The sequence below is a fragment of the Coregonus lavaretus genome (assembly GCF_964263955.1).
Source record: "Coregonus lavaretus genome assembly, chromosome: 26".
NCBI classification, from domain to species: domain Eukaryota; kingdom Metazoa; phylum Chordata; class Actinopteri; order Salmoniformes; family Salmonidae; genus Coregonus; species Coregonus lavaretus.
In genome coordinates this window covers 26,363,748-26,388,362 of record NC_140013.1, presented here as the reverse complement: position 1 = coordinate 26,388,362, position 24,615 = coordinate 26,363,748, and the positions used below count along the sequence as shown (strand labels likewise).

General features: G+C 44.8%; 1 protein-coding gene across 1 annotated transcript in view; it reads right to left on the bottom strand.

The window, feature by feature from the left end:
• The window catches only part of LOC311102072 (sacsin-like), a gene marked incomplete at both ends in the record, with an annotated part of 31,797 nt that extends 15,360 nt beyond the window's left edge, over window positions 1-16,437 (bottom strand). Inside the window, 8 exons of the mRNA XM_084143293.1 lie at window positions 515-606; window positions 744-2,226; window positions 2,370-2,516; window positions 2,714-2,825; window positions 5,240-5,325; window positions 5,466-5,556; window positions 12,462-12,612; window positions 16,415-16,437. Of these exons, the coding sequence (XP_083999419.1) occupies window positions 515-606; window positions 744-2,226; window positions 2,370-2,516; window positions 2,714-2,825; window positions 5,240-5,325; window positions 5,466-5,556; window positions 12,462-12,612; window positions 16,415-16,437 (2,185 nt within the window). The remainder of the gene's footprint in view (window positions 1-514; window positions 607-743; window positions 2,227-2,369; window positions 2,517-2,713; window positions 2,826-5,239; window positions 5,326-5,465; window positions 5,557-12,461; window positions 12,613-16,414) is intronic.
• Between the last annotated feature and the right edge of the window lie 8,178 nt (window positions 16,438-24,615).

The following is a 24,615-nucleotide window of genomic DNA, read 5'->3' as shown; positions in this document are numbered from 1 at the left end:
GGACCGTGCAGCAAAGGGCTTTAATGGACAAATCTGTTAATTCAGCATATTCCCCCTGACTGGCTCCTGGCCCTTTTGGCAAACTCCAGGTTGGGTATGGGAGCGAGCATGTCCAGGATCTGATAGCAGTGAGTGGAATGTGAGGCACCAAACCGACTCCCCCATCTGCCAGCTCACACACACACTCAGCAGTCATAAATTATCTATCAGCAGTGCACCAGGTGTAATGTCCCACGGAGGCAGCAGGGGAATGGGGTGACCAGGAGTTACTACTACCTGGCTACAAACCTTACACATCCTTCACAGTCACATCCTTCGAGTTTATGAACTAGGCAGTGAAGGCAGTGAAGCTGCCTTGTAACGCTTTGAATCTACTGTGTGTTGAGCTACAGTTTAGAGTGCATGTCTTCTAGATTCATCGATCTTATTTCCTATAAATAATGTTGGTATCCAAATCTAATATTAGGATATAAAAATAAAAGGACCTTCATGTAACATGTGAGTTGGGGTTTACCTCTGCTTTTGGCTGCATCCTTCAGGCTGCTCATAACTGATGGTTTAATGCCCTCCAGTATGAATCGTCCCTCCAGTCCAGGGTAAAGAGACCTTAACACAAAACAAACAGAGAGTACACACTATGATATCTTAGCTCACAGGCTGCAATCCAGCATATCGTTGACAGTCAACAATACTTACATTCAAATATGTGGCATAGAGAAAGTCTCAGGACTTTAATTCTTTACCTGGGGTACTCCTCCGAAGCAATGTAAACTGCATCCTTATCACTGACAGAGGAGGAGAACGCTGAAAATGTCTCATCTTGCAAAGGCAGCAGCTCTAGTCCAATTAGGTCGCTGTAACCATTGTCACTGAGGACAAACTCCAGCAGAAGCAGCTTCTCCTGAGAGGACCCTTTGTGTTTGGTCTTCCTGATCACCTGTCGCACCAGGGGAGGGGTCACCTTCTTCACAGAGGCAGGCCCAGTCACGTACATGTTCAGGACAGCATCCACAGCGCCAGGCACTCTGGCCACCTGCATCCCTGAGCTTTGGAGGTAGCTGATCACCGTCTCTGTGATGTCCACGTCCGTGTCCAGCTCCGAAAACACAGCCTCATCCACCTGGATCCAGCTGTTAGTGAGAGAGTAGATGACCTGCTGCTGTAGCAAGTCATGAAACAGAGGCTCCAGTATGGGCTTCCAGCGAGGCTTGATCCGGTTTGGGTCTGGCCAGGCCCTGTATGTATCTCTGGGGGAGAGGGGGAAGTCTTCATCCTTCTTGGTCAGGATCCTCTTGATGGCCTCCATGATGAGGGTGAAGTAGGCCCTGGGGATGACGGTGACGATGAGGAGCTCGTTCCAGAGCGCTGCAGGGTCCCTCCACTGGTCCACCTCCCGCCATTTGATGCTCCTGCGATTGTCTGTGAGGCCGAAGAAGCCACTGACGTGGACCGGTAGCCCCGTCAGGCTCTCCTCTCCAGGGGGGAGAGGCAGGAAGCAAAATGCTCGCCCCAAGAAACCAGACGTGGCGCCCTTGTCCTCGTCAATGCGGGTGAGAGGCAGGGCGATGCCGATGGTGGGGATGAACTTCAGGTCATCTGCCAGCGAGTCCAAGTCACTGCACAAGCCCCGGCCCCCCACTCCATTACACACCAGCCAGGTGGTCCTCTGGGTCTCCTTGGCTGTCTCGTCCTGGGTCTCGATGTTGACCTGGTAGGTGGCGCACGTGACAGTACCGCTGGGCACTCCGTTGCTGTAGCTGTCTGTGGCCAGGCCCAGGGTCTTTAGAGAGTTAGGACGCTCTAGCTTGTCTTCTGGGTTTTCTCCTGCTGTCACCTGGAAAAGCTTGCGTTCTGTACCGTCTGACTCACGCACATGCAGGGAGACCTTCTGAACGCTCTTGAGGAAGAGAAGAACTGTGTCAGCGTCGGCTTTGAAAGACTCAAAGAGCTCTAGCACCTTCTCTTTGTTGTAGATGTTGGCGCTCAGCTGGGAGGGTTTAATGCGGAGGGGGAAGCGGAACAGAGTTCCAGAGAAGCTGCCGTCCTTGATAGTTTTACCGGAGTTTCCAAATAAGCCAATGTAGGGTGCAAACTGGTCAGTGAGCTCTGTGATCTCCTTCATGTCTGTCTTCAGGTTCCAACACTGCCCAGACTCATTGGCACCAAACAGCGTCTGGTGAGGGTCCAGCATGCCGATTTGTTCTCCACTGAATATACTGGGGACATCTGAAACATTCAAACAAGATTTTATTTATTTATTTATTAAATGTAACTTACAAAACGTGCAGATTGAAAGATATATGAAACATAATACAGATTAATCACCTTACTCATATGCAGGTAAAATAATATTTCAATAAAAGCCTCACCTGTTATGTGGTACACAGAGTTGAACCCAATACCAAATCGTCCAACTTTCAAAGGATCCTCTCTCTTTCTGCTCCTTGCTATCTCCTGAATTCCATTCCAATCTTCAGTCGTGAACACTGCATCATTGTACACATACAAGGCCATTCCTAGAACCAAAACAAGAAATAAGTTAATCCAAATAAAATCATCATCTTGATGACAGTTTTCAGATGTTTGCTGCTGCTATGGTAAAACCAACAAAACAGCACAATATCTCACTACTCTGAGACTTTTTTTTACTGAAAACAAAAATGTCCCTATATCTGGTCAACTGAATCATCTGTGAGAATGAATAAAAACCTACCTTGATACTGAGCCATGTCATGTGACCAAAGTGACTCCACTCCATACTCTGTCTCATCGAACATAAACTTAACCTCTGTGGCTCCAGCATCCTCAGCATTCTGTATCAGCTCCTGCAGAGAAAAACAGTGAGCTCATTTTAAACAACTTAAAGGTTCAGGGCCCAGCCAGAGCCCGGACTTGAACCCGATCTAACATCTCTGGAGAGACCTGAAAATAGCTGTGCAGCGACACTCTCCATCCAACCTGACAGACCTTGAGAGGATCTGCAGAGAAGAATGGGAGACTCCCCAAATATAGGTGTGCCAAGCATGTAGCGTCACCCGAAAAGAGGCTGTAATCGCTGCCAAAGGTGCTTCAACAAAGTACTGAGTAAAGGGTCTGAATACTTATGTAAATGTAATATTTCTGTTTTTTATTTTTAATACATTTCCAACAATTTCTAAAAACCAGTTTTTGATTTATCATTATGGGGTATTGTGTGTAGATTGATGAGGGGGAAAAAACTATTGAATCCATTTCAGAATAAGTACATAACGTAACAAAATGTGGAAAAAGTCAAGGGGTCTGAATACTTTCCGAATGCACTGTAATTGGTCTAGCCTATACTCCAAAATTAAACAAATTAGAGTAATTGCCTTTGAGTGTGGACTGTATTATTATTACATTTTAGTCATTTAGCAGACGCTCTTATCCAGAGCGACTTACAGTTAGTGAATACATTTTTTTTTTATACTGGCCCCCCGTGGGAAACGAACCCACAACCCTGGCGTTGCAAACGCCATGCTCTATCAACTGAGCTACATCCCTGCCGGCCATTCCCTCCCCTACCCTGGACGACGCTGGGCCAATTGTGCGCCGCCCATGAGTCTCCCGGTCGTGGCCGGCTGCGACAGAGCCTGGATTCGAACCAGGATCTCTAGTGGCACAGTTAGCACTGCGATGCAGTGCCTTAGACCACTGCGCCACTCAGGAGTATGCATACTGGATGTACTGGTTACCTTATGCTCCACTCCAACATTTCTATCCATGAGTCTGGGAGAGAACGTATAGCCCTAGGCGATGCTGTTGGTTCATTGATTGTGCAGGGCGGCTTACAGTTAGTCTACAATTAGTGAATTTGTATTTCATTTTGAATAGCCTAGTAATAGGGATTTTAAAAAATATATTTTAATGATTAATTGGGTGACAAATTACCTTTAGCTATACATAATATCTCACCACTATGCATTTCCATCTCCTCCTCTCTCTCCTTTATTTATTTTTCGAGAGGGTTGTCAACAGTTTAGTGAAATATTAATATTAAGTTAAGCACTGGGTAGCTGCAGGAACAAGGTTGAAGAGCCCATGGCATAAAGAGTTTGGGTGAAATATCACCTGTCGGGCAGTGAGAGCATGCTCCTCAAACAGTGGTTGATGCTTGGAGTGAAATAAGTGTTCTTATATTTATTTTTCAGCTGCTCATATTAAGCACAGCTCCGCTATAAAACCGAAGTAACCTACAAAACGGACCAGCGGGAAAGCGCTTGGCCTCCATTCGCTATTCGAGTGCACACAGATGACATGTATTTTTTCCCCCTGCCCCTGCCCATTTGATAATGGGCCATTCTAAATCGAAACAAACTTTCCATATTAGTAAAGACAAGATTCAATTGAGAATAGTCTGATGTGAAAATATGATCACTTGATGAGAGAACAGCTGTGCAGCCTGAGGCAAGGAACAGAGCGCAAGCTTTTGTTGCTACTTTCTCAAATCATCAATAGCCTATAGTAGCACCATGCAGCCCGTATATGTTTTGATTTCTAAGACATTCTAAGGTTTGTATCATTCACAACTAAAGTTGCCAAATAACTCTAAATCTAGCATATATGACCTGTTTCAAATGATCACTTTTATGCTCAATATAGCCACTTCATATGCGAACTCACTCTGGAATGGTAAAAATACCTTTTCTATTTTATTCAGCTAAGTTCAATTATATTCTTCTTACTATAAAATCATCTAAAATAAAATAATGGCACGGAACTTATAAGCATATCTTTTCAGCTAAATGAACAAGCCTACAGCCTATGGCATGGAGCATAGCCAGATAACATAGGCCTACAGTAGGCCAACTCATATTCTGTTCTTCTGAAATACATTTTCTTCATATCATAATGTTTATTTAGACCTGACAAAAATTAATAATGGATTTATTGTGATTGTGTATATTCAATTGATTTATTAGACTTTTAAAAAAGTAGATGTTCAAAAGGCAGTGTGTGTTTATGTTAATTAACGGTCAATTACCATGAGACAGGCAGACTTTTGCATGACAATAACCGGTGGACAAAATGTCATGACCCCCACAGCCCTATCCAAACCCAATGTGTGTTCCTCTCAAGAGTATAATCACGTTTGCCTGGATGTAATACTATTAGGCATGGTTGTTCATCATCACCATCAATGAGTCCATGTGTTGGGCTACTATGGACTCTTACAGGGTACAGTATGTTAAAGTCAGACACCATTAATACATGTCCTTACTTTCAAAATTTGTCCACCTTCAGGATACCTTCTTAGAATATCTTTCAAAAACTCGACCAATGGTGGTGTCGTCTGTCCAAACCTCCCTGTAAAAATAGCAGTGAAATAGAAGGGCATGTAAGACATATACTACGCATGAAGAACTAAACTAAAGGATTATGAACACCTATGTGAGAAGTAAGAATGGATTCATCACATAACTATTTCCAGTTATCTATTATCTTACCTCCCCCTTTCAGGCCACTTCCCTCCAGTGTCATGCATACTTCAGGGCTTCCCGTGGGCACCAGGGTCCCAATCTGCACTTTGTCATAAAGCTTAAGTAGGGGGAGACAGAACACACCATGAGTACTATACAATATGCTTGTCCTTAAGCTTTAGTAACTGCACTGGAACTATAATGAACGTCTTGTATACAAAATATTAATGCTTCAAACGATGAAACAACCTGACAAATATCTTCAATTGCACATCAGATCACATTTATTTATTTATACACTGCCATAATGGCAGCCTATGATCATAATGCAAGACCATTACATTTAATAACGTTCACAGCATCATAAAGAACATTCGACTGTCAACCAGGCTAAATCTTGGGGTGGCGTTATTGCACACGTGTCAGTGTGATACACAATCACCCTCTGCACCTAACAGGATCGATACTGAGCAGAGCAGGCTGGACGTGCACCAATGGGCAGGCAGGCTTACAGGAAGTCCGTTATCTCTCGCTCTCCAAGGTGAAAACCCTCATCTGCAGCGTCACTCGCTTTGCTCAGCACTTCTGGCACATGAACAAGCAGTCCTGCACGACGAGCCCTGCTCTGCAAACCAAACCTCTCATCACAGAGGCTGTCTGACTCCTCACATACTGTAACTGACTGACTAATACTAATTGTCACTTTTTCTTGCTGGCCATGGTTTGTACAATATTGTGTTACTGATATGTAAACAATTTGTCTAATAGTTGCTGATCATTTGCAATCACAAAAACTCAACAACTAAATTCAACACAGGTCAGGTACTAGGCCAGGCCTAAATGAACTTTTCATTCAACCTTGTGAGTGAGAGTTCATTAAGGTTGTTGGTCTTAACCTGCCAGTGAATATCCCTTTGTTGAGCCAATGAGATGTGTATAATAATAGCACAAAATATAAGGTGTAAAAGGTTGACAGAGAGGGCAGAGAGGGCAGGGCTTTCAATCTGATTGAAGCAGGCATGAATCGTAGTATATGCTGACTGACCATAATAGGCCTACTAATACGATACTGGTAGTGGTGCAATGTCCAACTTCTGAGCTTGAAAATCTTCAAAGCCCCTAATTCTCCAAAGAACTGGAATCATTCATTGCTAATCGTCTGGGTAAGCATTTCAACTTTCAGCTGTAACAAATCTGGCTCTCTACTCCTTTCCCTGATGAAGATGTTTTCAGTTTACATTCAACGTTTTTTGTCCCTTCAGATGGTTAGCAAACCATCTTAGTTCATGCTTTTCAGAGAATCAGCTGACCCTCAAAGGCACACTGAAGAATATGTTAGGGGAGTATGGAGACTAAGACTAAACTTGTTACTGCCTTTAAGTGTCCCCCAAAGCAAGACATTCCCATGCGAAGTATGGACGCTAGGACAGAGCCAACCCTTCAGATAGATAGCTGCGTTCACAATCAAATCAAATAAACTAGATCTCAACTTGCATGAAAGTCAGTCAGACACCCTTCTCAACTCTGTTGGACTGGGCAGAGGGAGGGCTCCCTGTGGGTATAGAGTACCAAAGTATGAGTCATAATACCCATAAAACCTAGCGGTCAAACAAGGAAATGGTTCCAATTGTTTTTCCACCATTCATTTTTCCCATAGGGGATTTTAGAAACACTTAAAATAAGGGCTGTGTTTCGTGTAGGCTTACCCTGGCGTGACGTTTTGATAACCGTGTAAATCTCTCTAGGACAAGGTAACTTTCATCACTATATTTGCCTGCATTTAGCCCCCCAAAATAAAATGCTAATTAGCTGCTAATGTGGCTATCATAAAGAAGTACAAACGCCATGATGATCTGGACGAGACTGCCGAATCGAGGCAAAGGTAAGAATCTCTGGATTAACTATGTAATGTTAGCTAAATTTAGTAATGAATAAATTGGCAACATTTCTTTCAATTGTCTTGTGCAAGTTTTAAATTGACACAAAAGCTGTTAGCAAAGGTGTCAGCTAGAGATGACGTACAGGAGCCTGCAGGGATTTGTAGTCTTGCATGATGTCTACTTTGATTAGATTTTATGGGTATTATGACACCTCCACTGTGGGGCTCTATTGCAGCTGATATAGGATAGTTTGTAGGCGTGGCCTGTGGCTAATTTCTGAGGGTGACATCAGAGGGGCTGACAGCAGGGATCCACCTGTTCCTTTGCATCAGTCAGTAAACGCTCAGCAGAACAGTGGGTCCTGCAATCATGTTAATCATGGCACATAACAACCCAACATAGAATACAATGCTGCTAGGCTGTATACATGTACCTAATACAGATAATGTAAGCGTTAATCAAAGATATGAATAGCTACAAAATGTAATGCATAACATGATAAGAGCCTAAGTGACAAAGCAAGTTGTCTGCACAGTCATGCTTCCTATCATATGACCCAGGCCCACAGGAGGGGTTTCCATGAAAGAGAGAATGGGATCTAAAACTCTATCCCAAACTCCACATAGCCACCAAGACCCGAGCATGGTGATCAATCTGTAGCAGCAAACACTCAGTTGTCATCATTTGCTACAGCCTGTCAACTATGCCTCTGCCTATCCCTGTTCTCTCCTCTCTGCACAGGCTACACAAACGCACCACACCGCGTGGCTGCTGCCTCTCTAACCTGGTGGTCCCTGCACGCACCCCACACCTGGAGTTCCAGGTCTCAGGCAGCCTCTGGAACTGCCGTTCTGCTGCCAACAAAGCTGACTTCATCCCAGCCTATGCCAACCTCCAGTCCCTCGACTTCCTGGCGCTGACGGAAACATGGATTACCACTGAAAACACTGCTACTCCTACTGCTCTCTCCTCGTCTGACCATGTGTTCTCGCATACCCCGAGAGCATCTGGTCAGAGGGGTGGTGGTACAGGAATCCTCATCTCTCCCAAGTGGACATTCTCAATTTTTCCCCTAACCCATCTGTCTATCTCCTCATTTGAATTCCATGCTGTCACAGTCACTAGCCCATTTAAGCTTAATATCCTTGTCATCTATCGCCCTCCAGGTTCCCTTGGAGAGTTCATCAATGAGCTTGACGCCTTGATAAGTTCCTTTCCTGAGGATGGCTCACCCCTCACAGTTTTGGGGGATTTCAACCTCCCTATGTCCACATTTGACTCATTTCTCTCTGCCTCCTTCTTTCCACTCCTCTCCTCTTTTGACCTCACCCTCTCACCGTCCCCCCCTACTCACAAGGCAGGCAATACGCTTGACCTCATCTTCACTAGATGCTGCTCCTCTACTAATCTCACTGCAACTCCCCTCCATGTCTCCGACCACTACTTTGTTTCCTTTTCTCTCTCGCTCTCCTCCCACACTACTCACTCTGCCCCTACACAGATGGTAATGCGCCGCCGCAACCTTCGCTCTCTCTCTCCCACTACTCTCTCCTCTTCCATCCTATCATCTCTTCCCTCTGCTCAATCCTTCTCCCTCCAATCTCCTGATTCTGCCTCCTCAACCCTCCTCTCCTCCCTTTCTGCATCCTTTGACTCTCTGTGTCCCCTATCCTCCCGGCCGGCTCGGTCCTCCCCTCCAGCTCCGTGGCTTGATGACTCATTGCGAGCTCACAGAACAGAGCTCCGGGCAGCGGAGCGGAAATGGAAGAAAACTAAACTCCCTGCCGACCTGGCATCTTTTCACTCCCTCCTCTCTACATTTTCTTCATCTGTTTCTGCTGCTAAGGCCACCTTCTACCACTCTAAATTCCAAGCATCTGCCTCTAACCCTAGGAAGCTCTTTGCCACATTTTCCTCCCTCCTGAATCCTCCCCCCCCCCCCCCCCCCCTCCTCTCTCTCTGTGGATGACTTCGTCTCGTTTGTTAAGTCTAATGACACTGCTGGTCCTGCTCACACTGCCCTACCCTATGCTTTGACTTCTTTCTCCCCTCTCTCTCCAGATAAAATCCTGCGACTTGTGACTGCAGGCCGCCCAACAACCTGCCCGCTTGACCCCATCCCCTCCTCTCTTCTCCAGACCATCTCCGGTGACCTTCTCCCCTACCTCACCTCGCTGATCAACTCATCCTTGACCGCTGGCCATGTCCCTTCCGTCTTCAAGAGAGCGAGAGTTGCTCCCCTTCTCAAAAAACCAACACTCGACCCCACTGATGTCAACAACTACAGACCAGTATCCCTTCTTTCTTTTCTTTCCAAAACTATTGAGCGTGCCGTCTTTAGCCAACTCTCTTGCTATCTCTCTCAGAATGACCTTCTTGATCCAAACCAATCAGGTTTCAGGACTGGTCATTCAACTGAGACTGCTCTTCTCTGTGTCACGGAGGCTCTCCGCACTGCTAAAGCTAACTCTCTCTCCTCTGCTCTTGTCCTTCTAGACCTGTCTGCTGCCTTTGATACTGTGAACCATCAGATCCTCCTCTCCACCCTCTCCGAGCTGGGCATCTCCGGCGCGGCTCACTCCTGGATTGCGTCCTACCTGACCGGTCGCTCCTACCAAGTGGCGTGGCGAGAAGCTGTCTCCGCACCACGTGCTCTCACCACTGGTGTCCCCCAGGGCTCAGTTCTAGGCCCTCTCCTTTTCTCCCTATACACCAAGTCACTTGGCTCTGTCATATCCTCACACGGCCTCTCCTATCATTGCTACGCTGACGATACACAACTAATCGTCTCCTTTCCCCCTTCTGATAACCAGGTGGCGAATCGCATCTCTGCATGTCTGGCAGACATATCAGTATGGATGACGGATCACCACCTCAAGCTGAACCCTGGCAAGACGGAGCTGCTCTTCCTCCCGGGGAAGGACTGCCCGTTCCATGATCTCGCCATCACGGTTGACAACTCCGTTGTGTCCTCCTCCCAGAGTGCGAAGAGCCTTGGCGTGACCCTGGACAACACCCTGTCGTTCTCCGCTAACATCAAGGCGGTGACCCGCTCCTGCAGGTTCATGCTCTACAACATTCGGAGAGTACGACCCTGCCTTACACAGGAAGCGGCACAGGTCCTAATCCAGGCACTTGTCATCTCCCGTCTGGATTACTGCAACTCGCTGTTGGCTGGCCTCCCTGCATGTGCCATTAAACCCCTACAACTCATCCAGAATGCCGCAGCCCGTCTGGTGTTCAACCTTCCCAAGTTCTCTCACGTCACCCCCCTCCTCCGCACACTCCACTGGCTTCCAGTTGAAGCTCGCATCCGTTACAAGACCATGGTGCTTGCCTTTGGAGCAGCGAGGGGAACGGCACCTCTGTACCTTCGGGCTCTGATCAGTCCCTACACCCAAACGAGGGCATTGCGTTCATCCACCTCTGGCCTGCTGGCTCCCCTTCCTCTGCGGAAGCATAGTTCCCGCTCAGCCCAGTCAAAACTGTTCGCTGCTCTGGCACCCCAATGGTGGAACAAGCTCCCTCACGACGCCAGGACAGCGGAGTCACTCACCACCTTCCGGAGACATTTGAAACCCCACCTCTTTAAGGAATACCTGGGATAGGATAAAGCAATCCTTCTACCCCCCCCCCCCCCACACACATAGCGGAGTCGCTCACCACCTTCCGGAGACATTTGAAACCCCACCTCTTTAAGGAATACCTGGGATAGGATAAAGTAATCCTTCTACCCCCCCCCCCCCCCCCAAAAAATTGTAAAGTGGTTATCCCACTGGCTATAGGGTGAATGCATCAATTTGTGAGTCGCTCTGGACTAGAGCGTCTGCTAAATGACGTAAATGTGCCCTTGAGCAAGGCACTTAACCCTAATTGCTCCTGTAAGTCGCTCTGGATAAGAGCGTCTGCTAAATGACTAAAATGTAAAATGTAAATGTAAAATGTCTAATCCCAAACCTTAATCCTGAGCTGTGGTGGTCTCATGGAGTGTAAATATCTGCCCTTAGCAATAGGCCTATCATACTTTCTGTAGGACTTTAAACAAACTAGTTGCCTAGCTTAGCAATAAGTGAGACCTGTCAGCAAGCATCACTGATAATGTATGTGAATGTACATATCTGAATAAATTAGTTAGCCTAAATGTCATATTAGAGAATAAATCACAGGCTACATCACATAGAGCCTACTTTTGCAAGACATGAAAAGGAACTGTGTCTGTAATCATAGGCACTCTTGATCACGATGACTGGAATTCTATCAAGAGATGAAAACCAAAGGGCCTTGAGACTATTGAATCAATACACTGTCCTATCAGACTGGTAATAAACTAAAAATAATGTAGTCCTCTCAATGATGACATTGTTAATGGTGAAGATTACGTCATTGTAATGCTGTTGTGGCAATGGAAAGCCATTAAATACTTTGGACAGTTATCAGTTGGGAAAAATATTCATAAAGGAAATACATCATGTCATTCCCTCAGCCACTGTAGTAAGGAGAAATTTGGCCAAGTCAATGCACAGGATGTGCGGTAATGAAGATGGTATTAACATGTTCCAATATTGAATTAACAATGCAGAAGGACATGTGTTGGAAAGAGACAGGCTTGACTACACAAAGAAATCGACACTAAAAACAAACCTGGATGTGATGAGTTCTAATCCTTCCCTAGCAACACAATGGGTATTTACTCAGCAGCACTTGCTGCGATACAATCCCTAAATCCCTACATTTTTGGATGTTGTTGTTGTTGTTATTATGTAGTCAAACAATGATGCCAATGTTGCTTACTAGTAGAAGACATATTTTCTGACAATGTAACCAGCACTGAGGTAGCCTATGTTGACACTGTCAGGATGGAGCACTTTCACTTACTCTATTAAAGACCTTTTCAATACATCACAAAACAATAAACAATGGAGAAGTATGAGAAGTATGAGTATGAGACGAGATTAAACAATAGTGTCACACACAGGATGTATGCACAGACAAGTGATGGTCTCTTATCAATTAATCTTACCATTGTTCTCTCATGCCAAGCATGTCATCTACTGTAGTCAAACTATGCCTCGCTACACTTGTACATTTTCTGTAATTTCAGCAATGAAAATAGCTACAATTTGTAAAATTACTTTTTACCTACCACTTTCCCATTGTGAACCAGCTGCTGCTCGATGACAGGCAGGTCGGTTTCTTCATAGATAAGTTGCTTGACGTCCCTGACAGCTGCAGAATGAGGGACCTGGTAGGCTTTCTGGCCAATATATTCATGACGGACTGTCACCCATGGCAACCTAGAAAATGCAAAAAAATCGCACTGTGAATCATAGATGGCATGGCATTCTTCATTTGGTAGTTCACAGGCATAGAGCAACGTCAAGCTAACATGATGATGTTCAGGGAGTATATTTTTCTGGCAGTGCACTGATTTCATCACAAACTGAAATGTGTGTATAATTGTAAGTACATGTTTACTTGGTCATCCTGAGTTCATGAGACCAGATAGCTCTTCTATTGATATGTAAAGGACACAGAATACTGGTAGCACTTAAACATAGGGAACAATGGGGTCAGCAAGGCTTGCTTGCAGTTTGTAATGATTAAATATGTTATCTAACATTTCAATATTGCTTGTGTTTCAGCTGTTTTCTCCTCTGCATGTGAGAAATAATGTCAGAAAAAAGAACATCAATCCCAAACGGTTTCAAGATGGTGATAGTGCAAATATCAGCACTTTCCCGAAAGAGAATAGCTAGATCCTGACATCAAATCAAATCAAATCAAATTGTATTGGTCACATGTGCCGAATACAACAGGTGCAGACATTACAGTGAAATGCTTACTTACAGCCCTTAACCAACAGTGCATTTATTTTAAACAAAAAAAGTAAAAATAAAACAACAACAAAAAAAAGTGTTGAGAAAAAAAAGAGCAGAAGTAAAATAAAGTGACAGTAGGGAGGCTATATATACAGGGGGGTACCGTTGCAGAGTCAATGTGCGGGGGCACCGGCTAGTTGAGGTAGTTGAGGTAATATGTACATGTGGGTAGAGTTAAAGTGACTATGCATAAATACTTAACAGAGTAGCAGCAGCGTAAAAAGGATGGGGTGGGGGGGGGGGGCAGTGCAAATAGTCCGGGTAGCCATGATTAGCTGTTCAGGAGTCTTATGGCTTGGGGGTAGAAGCTGTTGAGAAGTCTTTTGGACCTAGACTTGGCACTCCGGTACCGCTTGCCGTGCGGTAGCAGAGAGAACAGTCTATGACTAGGGTGGCTGGAGTCTTTGACAATTTTGAGGGCCTTCCTTTAACACCGCCTGGTATAGAGGTCCTGGATGGCAGGAAGCTTTGCCCCAGTGATGTACTGGGCCGTACGCACTACCCTCTGTAGTGCCTTGCGGTCGGAGGCCAAGCAGTTGCCATACCAGGCGGTGATGCAACCAGTCAGGATGCTCTCGAGGTGCAGCTGTAGAAATTTTTGAGGATCTGAGGACCCATGCCAAATCTTTCTAGTCTCCTGAGGGGGAATAGGCTTTGTCGTGCCCTCTTCACGACTGTCTTGGTGTGTTTGGACCATGATAGTTTGTTGGTGATGTGGACACCAAGGAACTTGAAGCTCCAAACCTGTTCCACTACAGCCCCGTCGATGAGAATGGGGGCGTGCTCAGTCCTCTTTTTTTTCCTGTAGTCCACAATCATCTCCTTTGTCTTGGTCACGTTGAGGGAGAGGTTGTTGTCCTGGCACCACACGGCCAGATCTCTGACCTCCTCCCTATAGGCTGTCTCATCGTTGTCGGTGATCAGGCCTACCACTGTTGTGTCGTCGGCAAACTTAATGATGGTGTTGGAGTCGTGCCTGGCCATGCAGTCATGGGTGAACAGAGAGTACAGGAGGGGACTGAGCACGCACCCCTGAGGGGCCCCCGTGTTGAGGATCAGTGTGGCAGATGTGTTGTTACCTACCCTTACCACCTGGGGGCGGCCCGTCAGGAAGTCCAGGATCCAGTTGCAGAGGGAGGTGTTTAGTCCCAGGATCCTTAGCTTAGTGATGAGCTTAGAGGGCACTATGGTGTTGAATGCTGAGCTGTAGTCAATGAATAGCATTCTCACGTAGGTGTTCCTCTTGTCCAGGTGGGAAAGGGCAGTGTGGAGTGCAATAGAGATTGCATCATCTGTGGATCTGTTGGGGCGGTATGCAAATTGGAGTGGGTCTAGGGTTTCTGGGATAATGCTGTTGATGTGAGCCATGACCAGCCTTTCAAAGCACTTCATGGCTACAGACGTCAGTGCTACGGGTCGGTAGTCATTTAGGCAGGTTATCTTAGAGTCCTTGGGCACGGGGACTATGGTGGTCTGCTTGAAACATGTTGGTATTACAGACTCAGTCAGGGACATGTTGAAAATGTCAGTGAAGACACTTGCCAGTTGGTCAGCACATGCTCGGAGTACACGTCCTGGTAATCCGTCTGGCCCTGCGGCCTTGTGAATGTTGACCTGCTTAAAAGTCTTACTCACATCGGCTACGGAGAGCGTGATCACATAGTCATCCGGAACAGCTGGTGCTCTCATGCATGCTTCAGTGTCGCTTGCCTCGAAGCGAGCATAGAAGTGGTTTAGCTCGTCTGGTAGGCTTGTGTCACTGGGCAGCTCGCGGCTGTGCTTCCCTTTGTAGTCTGTAATAGTTTTCAAGCCCTGCCACATCCGACGAGCGTCAGAGCCAGTGTAGTACGATTCAATCTTAGACCTGTATTGACTCTTTGCCTGTTTGATGGTTCGTCGGAGGTCATAGCGGGATTTCTTATAAGCGTCCGGGTTAGAGTCCCGTTCCTTGAAAGCGGCAGCTCTACCCTTTAGCTCAGTGCGGATGTTTCCTGTAATCCATGGCTTCTGGTTGGGGTATGTACGTACGGTCACTGTGGGGACGACATCATCGATGCACTTATTGATGAAGCCAGTGACTGATGTGGTGTACTCCTCAATGCTGTCTGAAGAATCCCGGAACATGTTCCAGTCTGTGCTAGCAAAACAGTCCTGTAGCTTAGCATCTGCGTCATCTGACCACTTTTTTATTAACCGAGTCACTGGTGCTTCCTGCTTTAGTTTTTGCTTATAAGCAGGAATCAGGAGGATAGAGTTATGGTCAGATTTGCCAAATGGAGGGCGAGGGAGAGCTTTGTATGCGTCTCTGTGTGTGGAGTAAAGGTGGTCTAGAGTTTTTTTCCCTCTGGTTGCACATTTAACATGCTGGTAGAAATTAGGTAGAACGGATTTAAATTTCCCTGCATTAAAGTCCCCGGCCACTAGGAGCGCTGCATCTGGATGAGCGTTTTCCTGTTGATTAATGGCCTTGTACAACTCATTCAGTGCAATCTTAATGCCAGCATTGGTTTGTGGTGGTAAATAGACAGCTATGAAAAATATAGATGAAAACTCTCTTGGTAAATAGTGTGGTCTACAGCTTATCATAAGATACTCTACCTCAGGCGAGCAAAACCTCGAGACTTCCTTAGTATTTGGTTTTGTGCACCAGCTGTTGTTTACAAATATACACAGACCGCCACCCCTTGTCTTACCAGAGTCAGCCATTCTGTCCTGCCGATCAACATCTAGTGTAGTCATAACACTGTTTATAACACTATTTAGGCTCTGTCTGAGTCATTAAATACAGAGATCTGTATGCATATATTTACTTATGCAACAAATATTGATTGTGCAGGCAGCGATAAAGGGTAATAGCTTTGCCTATTCTGCAAACCATTTGACTCAAGCTGCCATCTCTGCAATGTCTATAGCTCTACAAAAAATGGGTGGGGCATTCAACAGGGGGATGGAGGAAACACAACATGTTCTAGACAAAGGTTCACTATAATGGCAATGCGTCTTCTATAGCCGCTTCAGAAATTACATTAGGCCTATAATTTACAGTCGTATGTGACATCTCACACCTCGGTATCAAGACAGGTAGAGAGAATAATGGTGAGTTAACAACTCAACATAGTTTAACAGCAGTTGACAGCAAGTTTGATTGGGGATCTTGATAAATAGAGCTACTTCAGCCTCCAGGTTTAAATATGAAATGTGTAAAAATAGAACTTACCATGGGTCTCGACAGTTTGCCATCACTTCGAAGCCGTTTTCGTGCTATGTTTTCGTGTGCACATTCATTGGACTTCTATTTTATGCACTGAGCGCTGGGAAACTCCATCCGGGAAAAGACTGTCGCACAAACAAACAGGACCGTTATTTTCTCACAATACACCTCACAACCTCTATCCATATATCTGCTGTAGGTTTATTGTTAATAATTTACATTCCATGGGTTAAGGACAGTTAGCCAATGTTGCGGTTGTAAGAAGCTTTATTTAGCCATTCCCCCTCAATGGGTCCGCCGCTAAGGCTACAATGTACAATGTATCACTGCGGTGCTCACTTATCCGCTAATCAGTAAACCGGCTACTCACTTTTGTCCCGCCAAGACATTTGTTTCATGATCTTGTAATCCAGTTGAATCTTTTCCATACAATCTGCGTTTCTGAAAATGATCGATATGAAAGTCGTGAGCGAAAAAAAGTGTTACTTCCTAAACGGTAATTCCTTCAAAGGCGCTGTTTCTAATCATGTATTATCAGTGCATGTGATAACTGCGGCTGTTGCCCGTTGGCTGGACTGATGGTTGGAAGCTACTGAACTCTGGTAGTTGTAGTCACGACAGTAATAAGCTTAGAAACACATTGCAGTCCCTCTCAAATTGCGTCCATCTAGCTACTTTCTCATATAAACCAATATTATTATGGGGTGCAAAATAAGCCATGGTTATAATAGTAATATTTTGCAGGTGATGCATTAAGTTATATGTTACACTTTCTATATCTGCAGTAAATCAATTTCACATACAGTTTCTCATCTATTTTATAGGCCTGTCTTTAGAATGAAGTAGTTGCATAATTGTCAATATAAAGTAATAATCTCTGAAAATGTTTTGATAACATTTTAGGATTTTGGTGCAGTGCAATTGGCACCAGTATCCAACGCAACGTAGGAGAATAACATCATCCAACCTTTAGTCAAGGACTTTCAGCACTTTAAAACCACTCATCTGCACTCGTTTACATTATGCATGTCAAAAACCATTTTCGCAAGATATGATCTATGAAAGACTGACACTGTTGTATGCAACAAACATAGGGCAGACACACATTGTTAGGCCTATTTGGCTACCCTACTCATAAATAAACAAGAACATATTTATGATGCGGGGAAAGAACAGCATGACCCAGTTCGCTATTTTCAGAATATGTTTGATGCCGCTGTAGCCTATAACAACAGGGATACTTACATCGCAGCAAGATTCCACCAGAAGCATCACTCTCACGCATTGTGCGACATCTGCCCTATCCTCTCCACCCTCTCACATGCGCATGTCGCTGCTTGACAGTCTCTAAAAAGGGAGTCCTGACCTGGGATGATCACACGAATGTATTGGCCTATCCAGTATCCACTTTCCAACAGAAATATTCAGAGAAACTGTAAATGTGATAAAGAATCCTATATCGAATGGTCTTGTCCAAACATCTCTGAACAAGTTCAATACTGCAGCACTCCCGTACGCATTTCTTAAAGCTACAGTATGAACGGGTGACCCGACCGCACACCACATCAAAATCAAATCACCTTTTATTTGTCACATGCTTCGTAAATAACAGATGTAGACCAACAGTGAAATGCTTAGGCTACTTATCTATGTACATATAGTAGGGGTAAAGTGACTAGGCAACATGATATATAATTGACAGTAGAAGCAGCATACAGTGCATTCGGAAAGTATTCAGAACCATTGACTTTTTCCACATTTTGTTACGTTACAGCCTTATTCTAAAATGGATAAAAATTGTTTCCCCCCTCTCATCAATCTACACACAATACCCCATAATGACAAAGCAAAAACAGATTTTTTTTACAAATGTTGGCAAATGTTTTAAAAATAAAAAACGGAAATATAACATTTACATAAGTATTCAGACACTTTACTCAGTACTTTGTTGAAGCACCTTTGGCAGCGATTACAGGAGTCTCCATTGGGTATGACACTACAAGCTTGGCACACCTTATTTTTGGGGAGTTTCTCCCATTCTTCTCTGCAGATCCTCTCAAGCGCTGTCAGGTTGGATGGGGAGCGTCGCTGCACAGCTATTTTCAGGTCTCTCCAGAGATGTTCGATCGGGTTCAAGTCCGGGGTCTGGCTGGGCCACTCAAGGACATTCAGAGACTTGTCCCGATGCCACTCCTGTATTGTTTTGGCTGTGTGCTTAGGGTCGTTGTCCTGTTGGAAGGTGAACCTTCGCCCCAGTCTGAGGTCCTGAGCGCTCTGGAGCAGGTTTCCATCAAGAATCTCTCTGTACAAAGAGTTCCATCTTGGTTTCATCAGACCAGAAAATCTTGTTTCTCATGGTCTGAGAGTCCTTTAGGTGCCTGTTGGCAAACTCCAAGCGGGCTGTCATGTGCCTTTTACTGAGGAGTGGCTTCCGTCTGGCCACTCTACCATTTTGGTGGAGTGCTGCAGAGATGGTTGTCCTTCTGGAAAATTCTCCCATCTCCACAGTGGATCTCTGGAGCTCTGTCAGAGTGACCGTCGGGTTCTTGGCCCCTCCCTGACCAAGGCCCTTCTCCCCCGATTGCTCAGTTTGGCTGGGCAGCCAGCTCTAGCAAGAGTCTTGGTGGTTCCAAACTTCTCCATTTAAGAATGATGGAGGCCACTGTGTTCTTAGGGACCTTCAATGCTGCAGAAATGTTTTGGTACCCTTCCCCAGATCTGTGCCTCGACACAATCCTGTCTCTGAGCTCTACTGACAATTCAAATGAAATCAAATAACATATATTTTTATTTGTCACATGCGCCGAATACAACAGGTGTAGACCTTACCATGAAATGCTTACTTACAAGCCCTTAACCAACAATGCAGTTCAAGAAATAGAGTCAATGTAAATAATTGTCACGTTGTCAGTGTATGCGGTTGACTGAAGTCAGGCGCAGGACACAGAACTCAATGAAAAAACGTATCTTTACTAATACACGTAAAGAAACAAAAAGCCTCCACGCAGGGAGGAATAAACCCGCTCACCAACGACATCAGCGAACAAACAACAAACACGCACAGAACACAATGGGAGCCACCGGGTTAAATAGGGGCGGAGTAATACAAGATGGGCAACAGGTGTGAAACAATCTGACACAACAGGTAGAACATAGAAACATATAACATAGATCGGCAGCAGCTAGTACTCCGGTGACGACGAACAACGAAACCTGCCCGAGCAAGGAGGAGGGTCAGCCTCGGCAGAATCCGTGACAATAATCCAGGTGGCCATTTGATTAATTGTTCAGCAATCTTATGGTTTGGGGGTAGAAGCTGTTAAGGAGCCTTTTGAACCTAGACTTGGCGCTCCGGTACCGCTTGCCGTGCGGTAGCAGATTGAACAGTCTCTGACTTGGGTGACTGGAGTCTTTGACTCTTTTTTTGGCCTTCCTCTGACACTGCCTAGTATATAGGTCCTGGATGTCAGGAAGCTTGGCCCCAGTGATGTACTGGGCTGTACGCACTACCCTCTGTAGCGCCTTACGGTCGGATGCCGAGCAGTTGCCATACCAGGCGGTGATGCAACAGGTCAGGATGCTCTCGATGGTGCAGCTGTATAACTTTTTAAGGATCTGGGGACCCATTCCAAATCTTTTCAGTCTCCTGAGGGGGAAAAGGCATTGTCGTGCCCTCTTCACAACTTTCTTGGTGTGTTTGGACCATGATAGTTTGTTGGTGATGTGGACACCAAGGAACTTGAAACTCTTGACCCACTCCACTACAGCCCCATCGATGTGAATGTGGGCGTGTTCGGCTTTCCTTTTCCTGTAGTCCACGATCATCTCCTTTGTCTTGCTCACGTTGAGGGAGAGGTTGTTGTCCTGGCACCACACAGGGAGTACAGGAGGGGACTAAGCACGCACCCCTGAGGGACCCCCGTGTTGAGGGTCAGCGTGGTGTAGGTGTTGTTGTCTACCCTCACCACATGGGGGCGGCACGTCAGGAACTCCAGGATCCAGTTGCAGAGGGAGGTGTTCAGTCCCAGGCTCCTGAGCTTGGTGATGAGCTTGGAGGGGACTTTGGTGTTGAATGCTGAGCTGTAGTCAATGAACAGCATTCTTACATAGGTATTCCTTTAGTCCAGGTGGGTGAGGGCAGTGTGGAATTCAAGAGAGATTGTGTCATCTGTGGATCTGTTGGGGCGGTATGCAAATTGGAGTCGGCCCAGGGTGTCTGGATGATGGTGTTGATATGAGCCAGCCTTTCAAAGCATTTCATGGCTATAGATGTGAGTGCTACGGTGTGATAGTCATTTAGGCAGGTTACCTTGGTGTCTTTGGGCACGGGGACTATGGTGGTCTGCTTGAAACCAGTTGGTATTACAGACTGGGTCAGGGATGGGTTGGAAATGTCAGTGAAGACACTTGGCAGCTGGTCAGGGCATGTTCTGAGTACGCTCGTCTGAGGTTGTACAGTGGGATTTCTTATAAGCGTCTTGAAAGCGGCAGCTTTTGCCTTTAGCTCAGTACGGATGTTGCCCGTAATCCATGGCTTCTGGTTGGAGTATGTAAGTATGGTCACTTTGGGACGATGTCATTTAATGCAATTATTAATGAAGCCGATGACTGATGTGGTAAACTCCTCAATGTTATCAGATGAATTCTGGATGAAGTGGGGAAAAAAAGTATTTAGTCAGCCACCAATTGTGCAAGTTCTCCCACTTAAAAAGATGAGAGAGGCCTGTAATTTCCATCATAGGTACACGTCAACTATGACAGACAAAATGAGAAAAGAAAATCCAGAAAATCACATTGTAGGATTTTTAATGAATTTATTTGCAAATTATGGTGTAAAATAAGTATTTGGTCAATAACAAAAGTTTCTCAATACTTTGTTATATACCCTTTGTTGGCAATGACAAAGGTCAAACGTTTTCTGTAAGTCTTCACACACTGTTGCTGGTATTTTGGCCCATTCCTCCATGCAGATCTCCTTTAGAGCAGTGATGTTTTGGGGCTGTCGCTGGGCAACACAGACTTTCAACTCCCTCCAAAGATTTTCTATGGGGTTGAGATCTGGAGACTGGCTAGGCCACTCCAGGACCTTGAAATGCTTCTTACGAAGCCACTCCTTCGTTGCCCGGGCGGTGTGTTTGGGATCATTGTCATGCTGAAAGACCCAGCCACGTTTCATCTTCAATGCCCTTGCTGATGGAAGGAGGTTTTCACTCAAAATCTCACGATATATGGCCCCATTCATTCTTTCCTTTACACGGATGAGTAGTCCTGGTCCCTTTGCAGAAAAACAGCCCCAAAGCATGATGTTTCCACCCCCATGCTTCACAGTAGGTATGGTGTTCTTTGGATGCAACTCAGCATTCTTTGTCCTCCAAACACGACGAGTTGAGTTTTTACCAAAAAGTTCTATTTTGGTTTCATTTGACCATATGACATTCTCCCAATCCTCTTCTGGATCACCCAAATGCACTCTAGCAAACTTCAGACGGGCCTGGACATGTACTGGCTTAAGCAGGGGGACACGTCTGGCACTGCAGGATTTGAGTCCCTGGCGGCGTAGTGTGTTACTGATGGTAGGCTTTGTTACTTTGGTCCCAGCTCTCTGCAGGTCATTCACTAGGTCCCCCCGTGTGGTTCTGGGATTTTTGCTCACCGTTCTTGTGATCATTTTAACCCCACGGGGTGAGATCTTGCGTGGAGCCCCAGATCGAGGGAGATTATCAGTGGTCTTGTATGTCTTCCATTACCTAATAATTGCTCCCACAGTTGATTTCTTCAAACCAAGCTGCTTACCTATTGCAGATTCAGTCTTCCCAGCCTGGTGCAGGTCTACAATTTTGTTTCTGGTGTCCTTTGACAGCTCTTTGGTCTTGGCCATAGTGGAGTTTGGAGTGTGACTGTTTGAGGTTGTGGACAGGTGTCTTTTATACTGATAACAAGTTCAAACAGGTGCCATTAATAGAGGTAACGAGTGGAGGACAGAGGAGCCTCTTAAAGAAGAAGTTACAGGTCTGTGAGAGCCAGAAATCTTGCTTGTTTGTAGGTGACCAAATACTTATTTTCCACCATAATTTGCAAATAAATTCATTAAAAATCCTACAATGTGATTTTCTGGATTTTTTTCTCTCTCAATTTGTCTGTCATAGTTGACGTGTACCTATGATGAAAATTACAGGCCTCTCTCATCTTTTTAAGTGGGAGAACTTGCACAATTGGTGGCTGACTGAATACTTTTTTCCCCCACTGTATTCCAGCCTGTGCTAGCGAAATATTCCTGTAGCTTAGCATCCATCCGCTTCATCGGACCACTTCGGTATTGAGCACATCACTGGTACTTCCTGTTTGAATAGGCCAATAGGCCTAGGCCTGTGTGTTATTACACCTTTATTAACCAATCACCAGATTAAATTAAAACTTTTTTCATTGTCCCAAAGAAAAATACATAGGGTTACAATTTGGGGTTCAAATCAAGTTGCACCATGGTGGTTCAAACCACAACGGATTTTTCAAAACATTTTACATTGTGTTAAAACCATCCATCTTATTTTAGCACAGGTTTCTATGGATATCAACAAATAAGTGTATTCAAAGTGGTCCCTCACACCTGAGACAAACGTAGACCCAGACTGCATCTATTCACTTTAGCCAGCAGAGATTTTCGAAAATATTATTTAAGTTGCAAACCTCTTTAGGTCATGAAGAAGAGAATGGTGTGCCAAAATAAACTACTTTACTGTTGAGGAATCCCCATGGATGAAAATATCATGACACTTTATATGCACTAGATGGAGACAACGTATAAACCCCAGTCAACAGTCCTACAAAGAGACGATATGGAAACGTATTGAATGACGCATTGAAACAACTTGATGGACAGTTTTATAACTACAGCTCCATAACAGTGTCGACCAGGCTGAGATTAACACATACTTGTAGAGATGAAAGCACCTTCAGTTTTCCCAGGTTGCTATACTTGTGTATTGGAAGCAGGTTTTATGTACATGTACAAAGAGCAGAAGAGTGTTGTTTTTCTATTTGTGAATGGCACCATTATAGATGTGTGGCATTCATTCAAAAGTAAAGGACTGCAATCGTATAGTACACATCAATATATACAACAAATAAAGTACTAGAAACACAGACATGTAGGAAGTTTTTATTAGTAAAAAATGTTTAAGGTATTTTTGGCTTTTCAAATAACTAACTTAGTATTTCTGAAATATGGCCCCATTGAACTTTATTATAAGGCATTCAAACCAGAGATATTTGCCAGATGCATTATTAGAGAAATAGTAAGCGGAGAAATACTGTAGTTCCATTATTTGAAATGTGGGTCGATAATGAAAATATGTAGAACGCCTACCTCAAGTTTGCACAATCATGACACAAATCTCTAGAATTTATTTACAACATGCCCCGACATGTCTACAAATTGGCTACTCTGTTTGACTGCAAAATTGAACTTTCCTCTCACTCTGCCACCCTCCCTCTCTCTCTCTCCCCTCCCTCTCTCCCCTCCCTCTCTTTCTCTCACTCTGTGCTTGAGTTCTTTTTATTGAAATAGCGTTCAAAGCAGAAATGTTAGTAGGCCTAGTTATTAGAATTATGGTTTTTGGGAAACACTGAAGGCTAGGCCTAGGTGAGATGGGCCACTATTTGTTAAAATTAGCATTAGGCCTACATGTATTATATTGTAAGGGTTCATAAGTTGTTAATAATCTCATACATTATTTACAGGTAATTTGTAAATGTTTATATGGTATTATTGGTCAGGTCAGTGTTGTTGCCCTAACAATTTAGGCCTAAACCACAACATTAATGATTTTACCTTTATTGTAAGAATTTACAAATGTCTATAAACATCTTATAAGCTCTTTATAAACTGGTTATAAACCCTGTATAAACTCTCAACATAAAGGGTAGCTACTGCAGCCTATCTTATCCAAACTGTCTACCATAAAGTAGAGACAGTTTTCTCTCAGCCTCTTTTAGATTGTTAACTTTCCGGCACTGGCTTCCTCTCAAAAAGCTGCAGACAGTCGGCCCGACCAATCCCAGAACAGCGGAGTGACGTCATGGCATCTGCAGCTCATTGAGATGAAAGGGAATGTTGAGGGTTGTGCTCAACTTCAAACCCAAGCCTGGCATCAAACAGCGAGCCCTCAGATAAACCAAACAAACAGACGGGGGATCGCACAGAGGGAGTC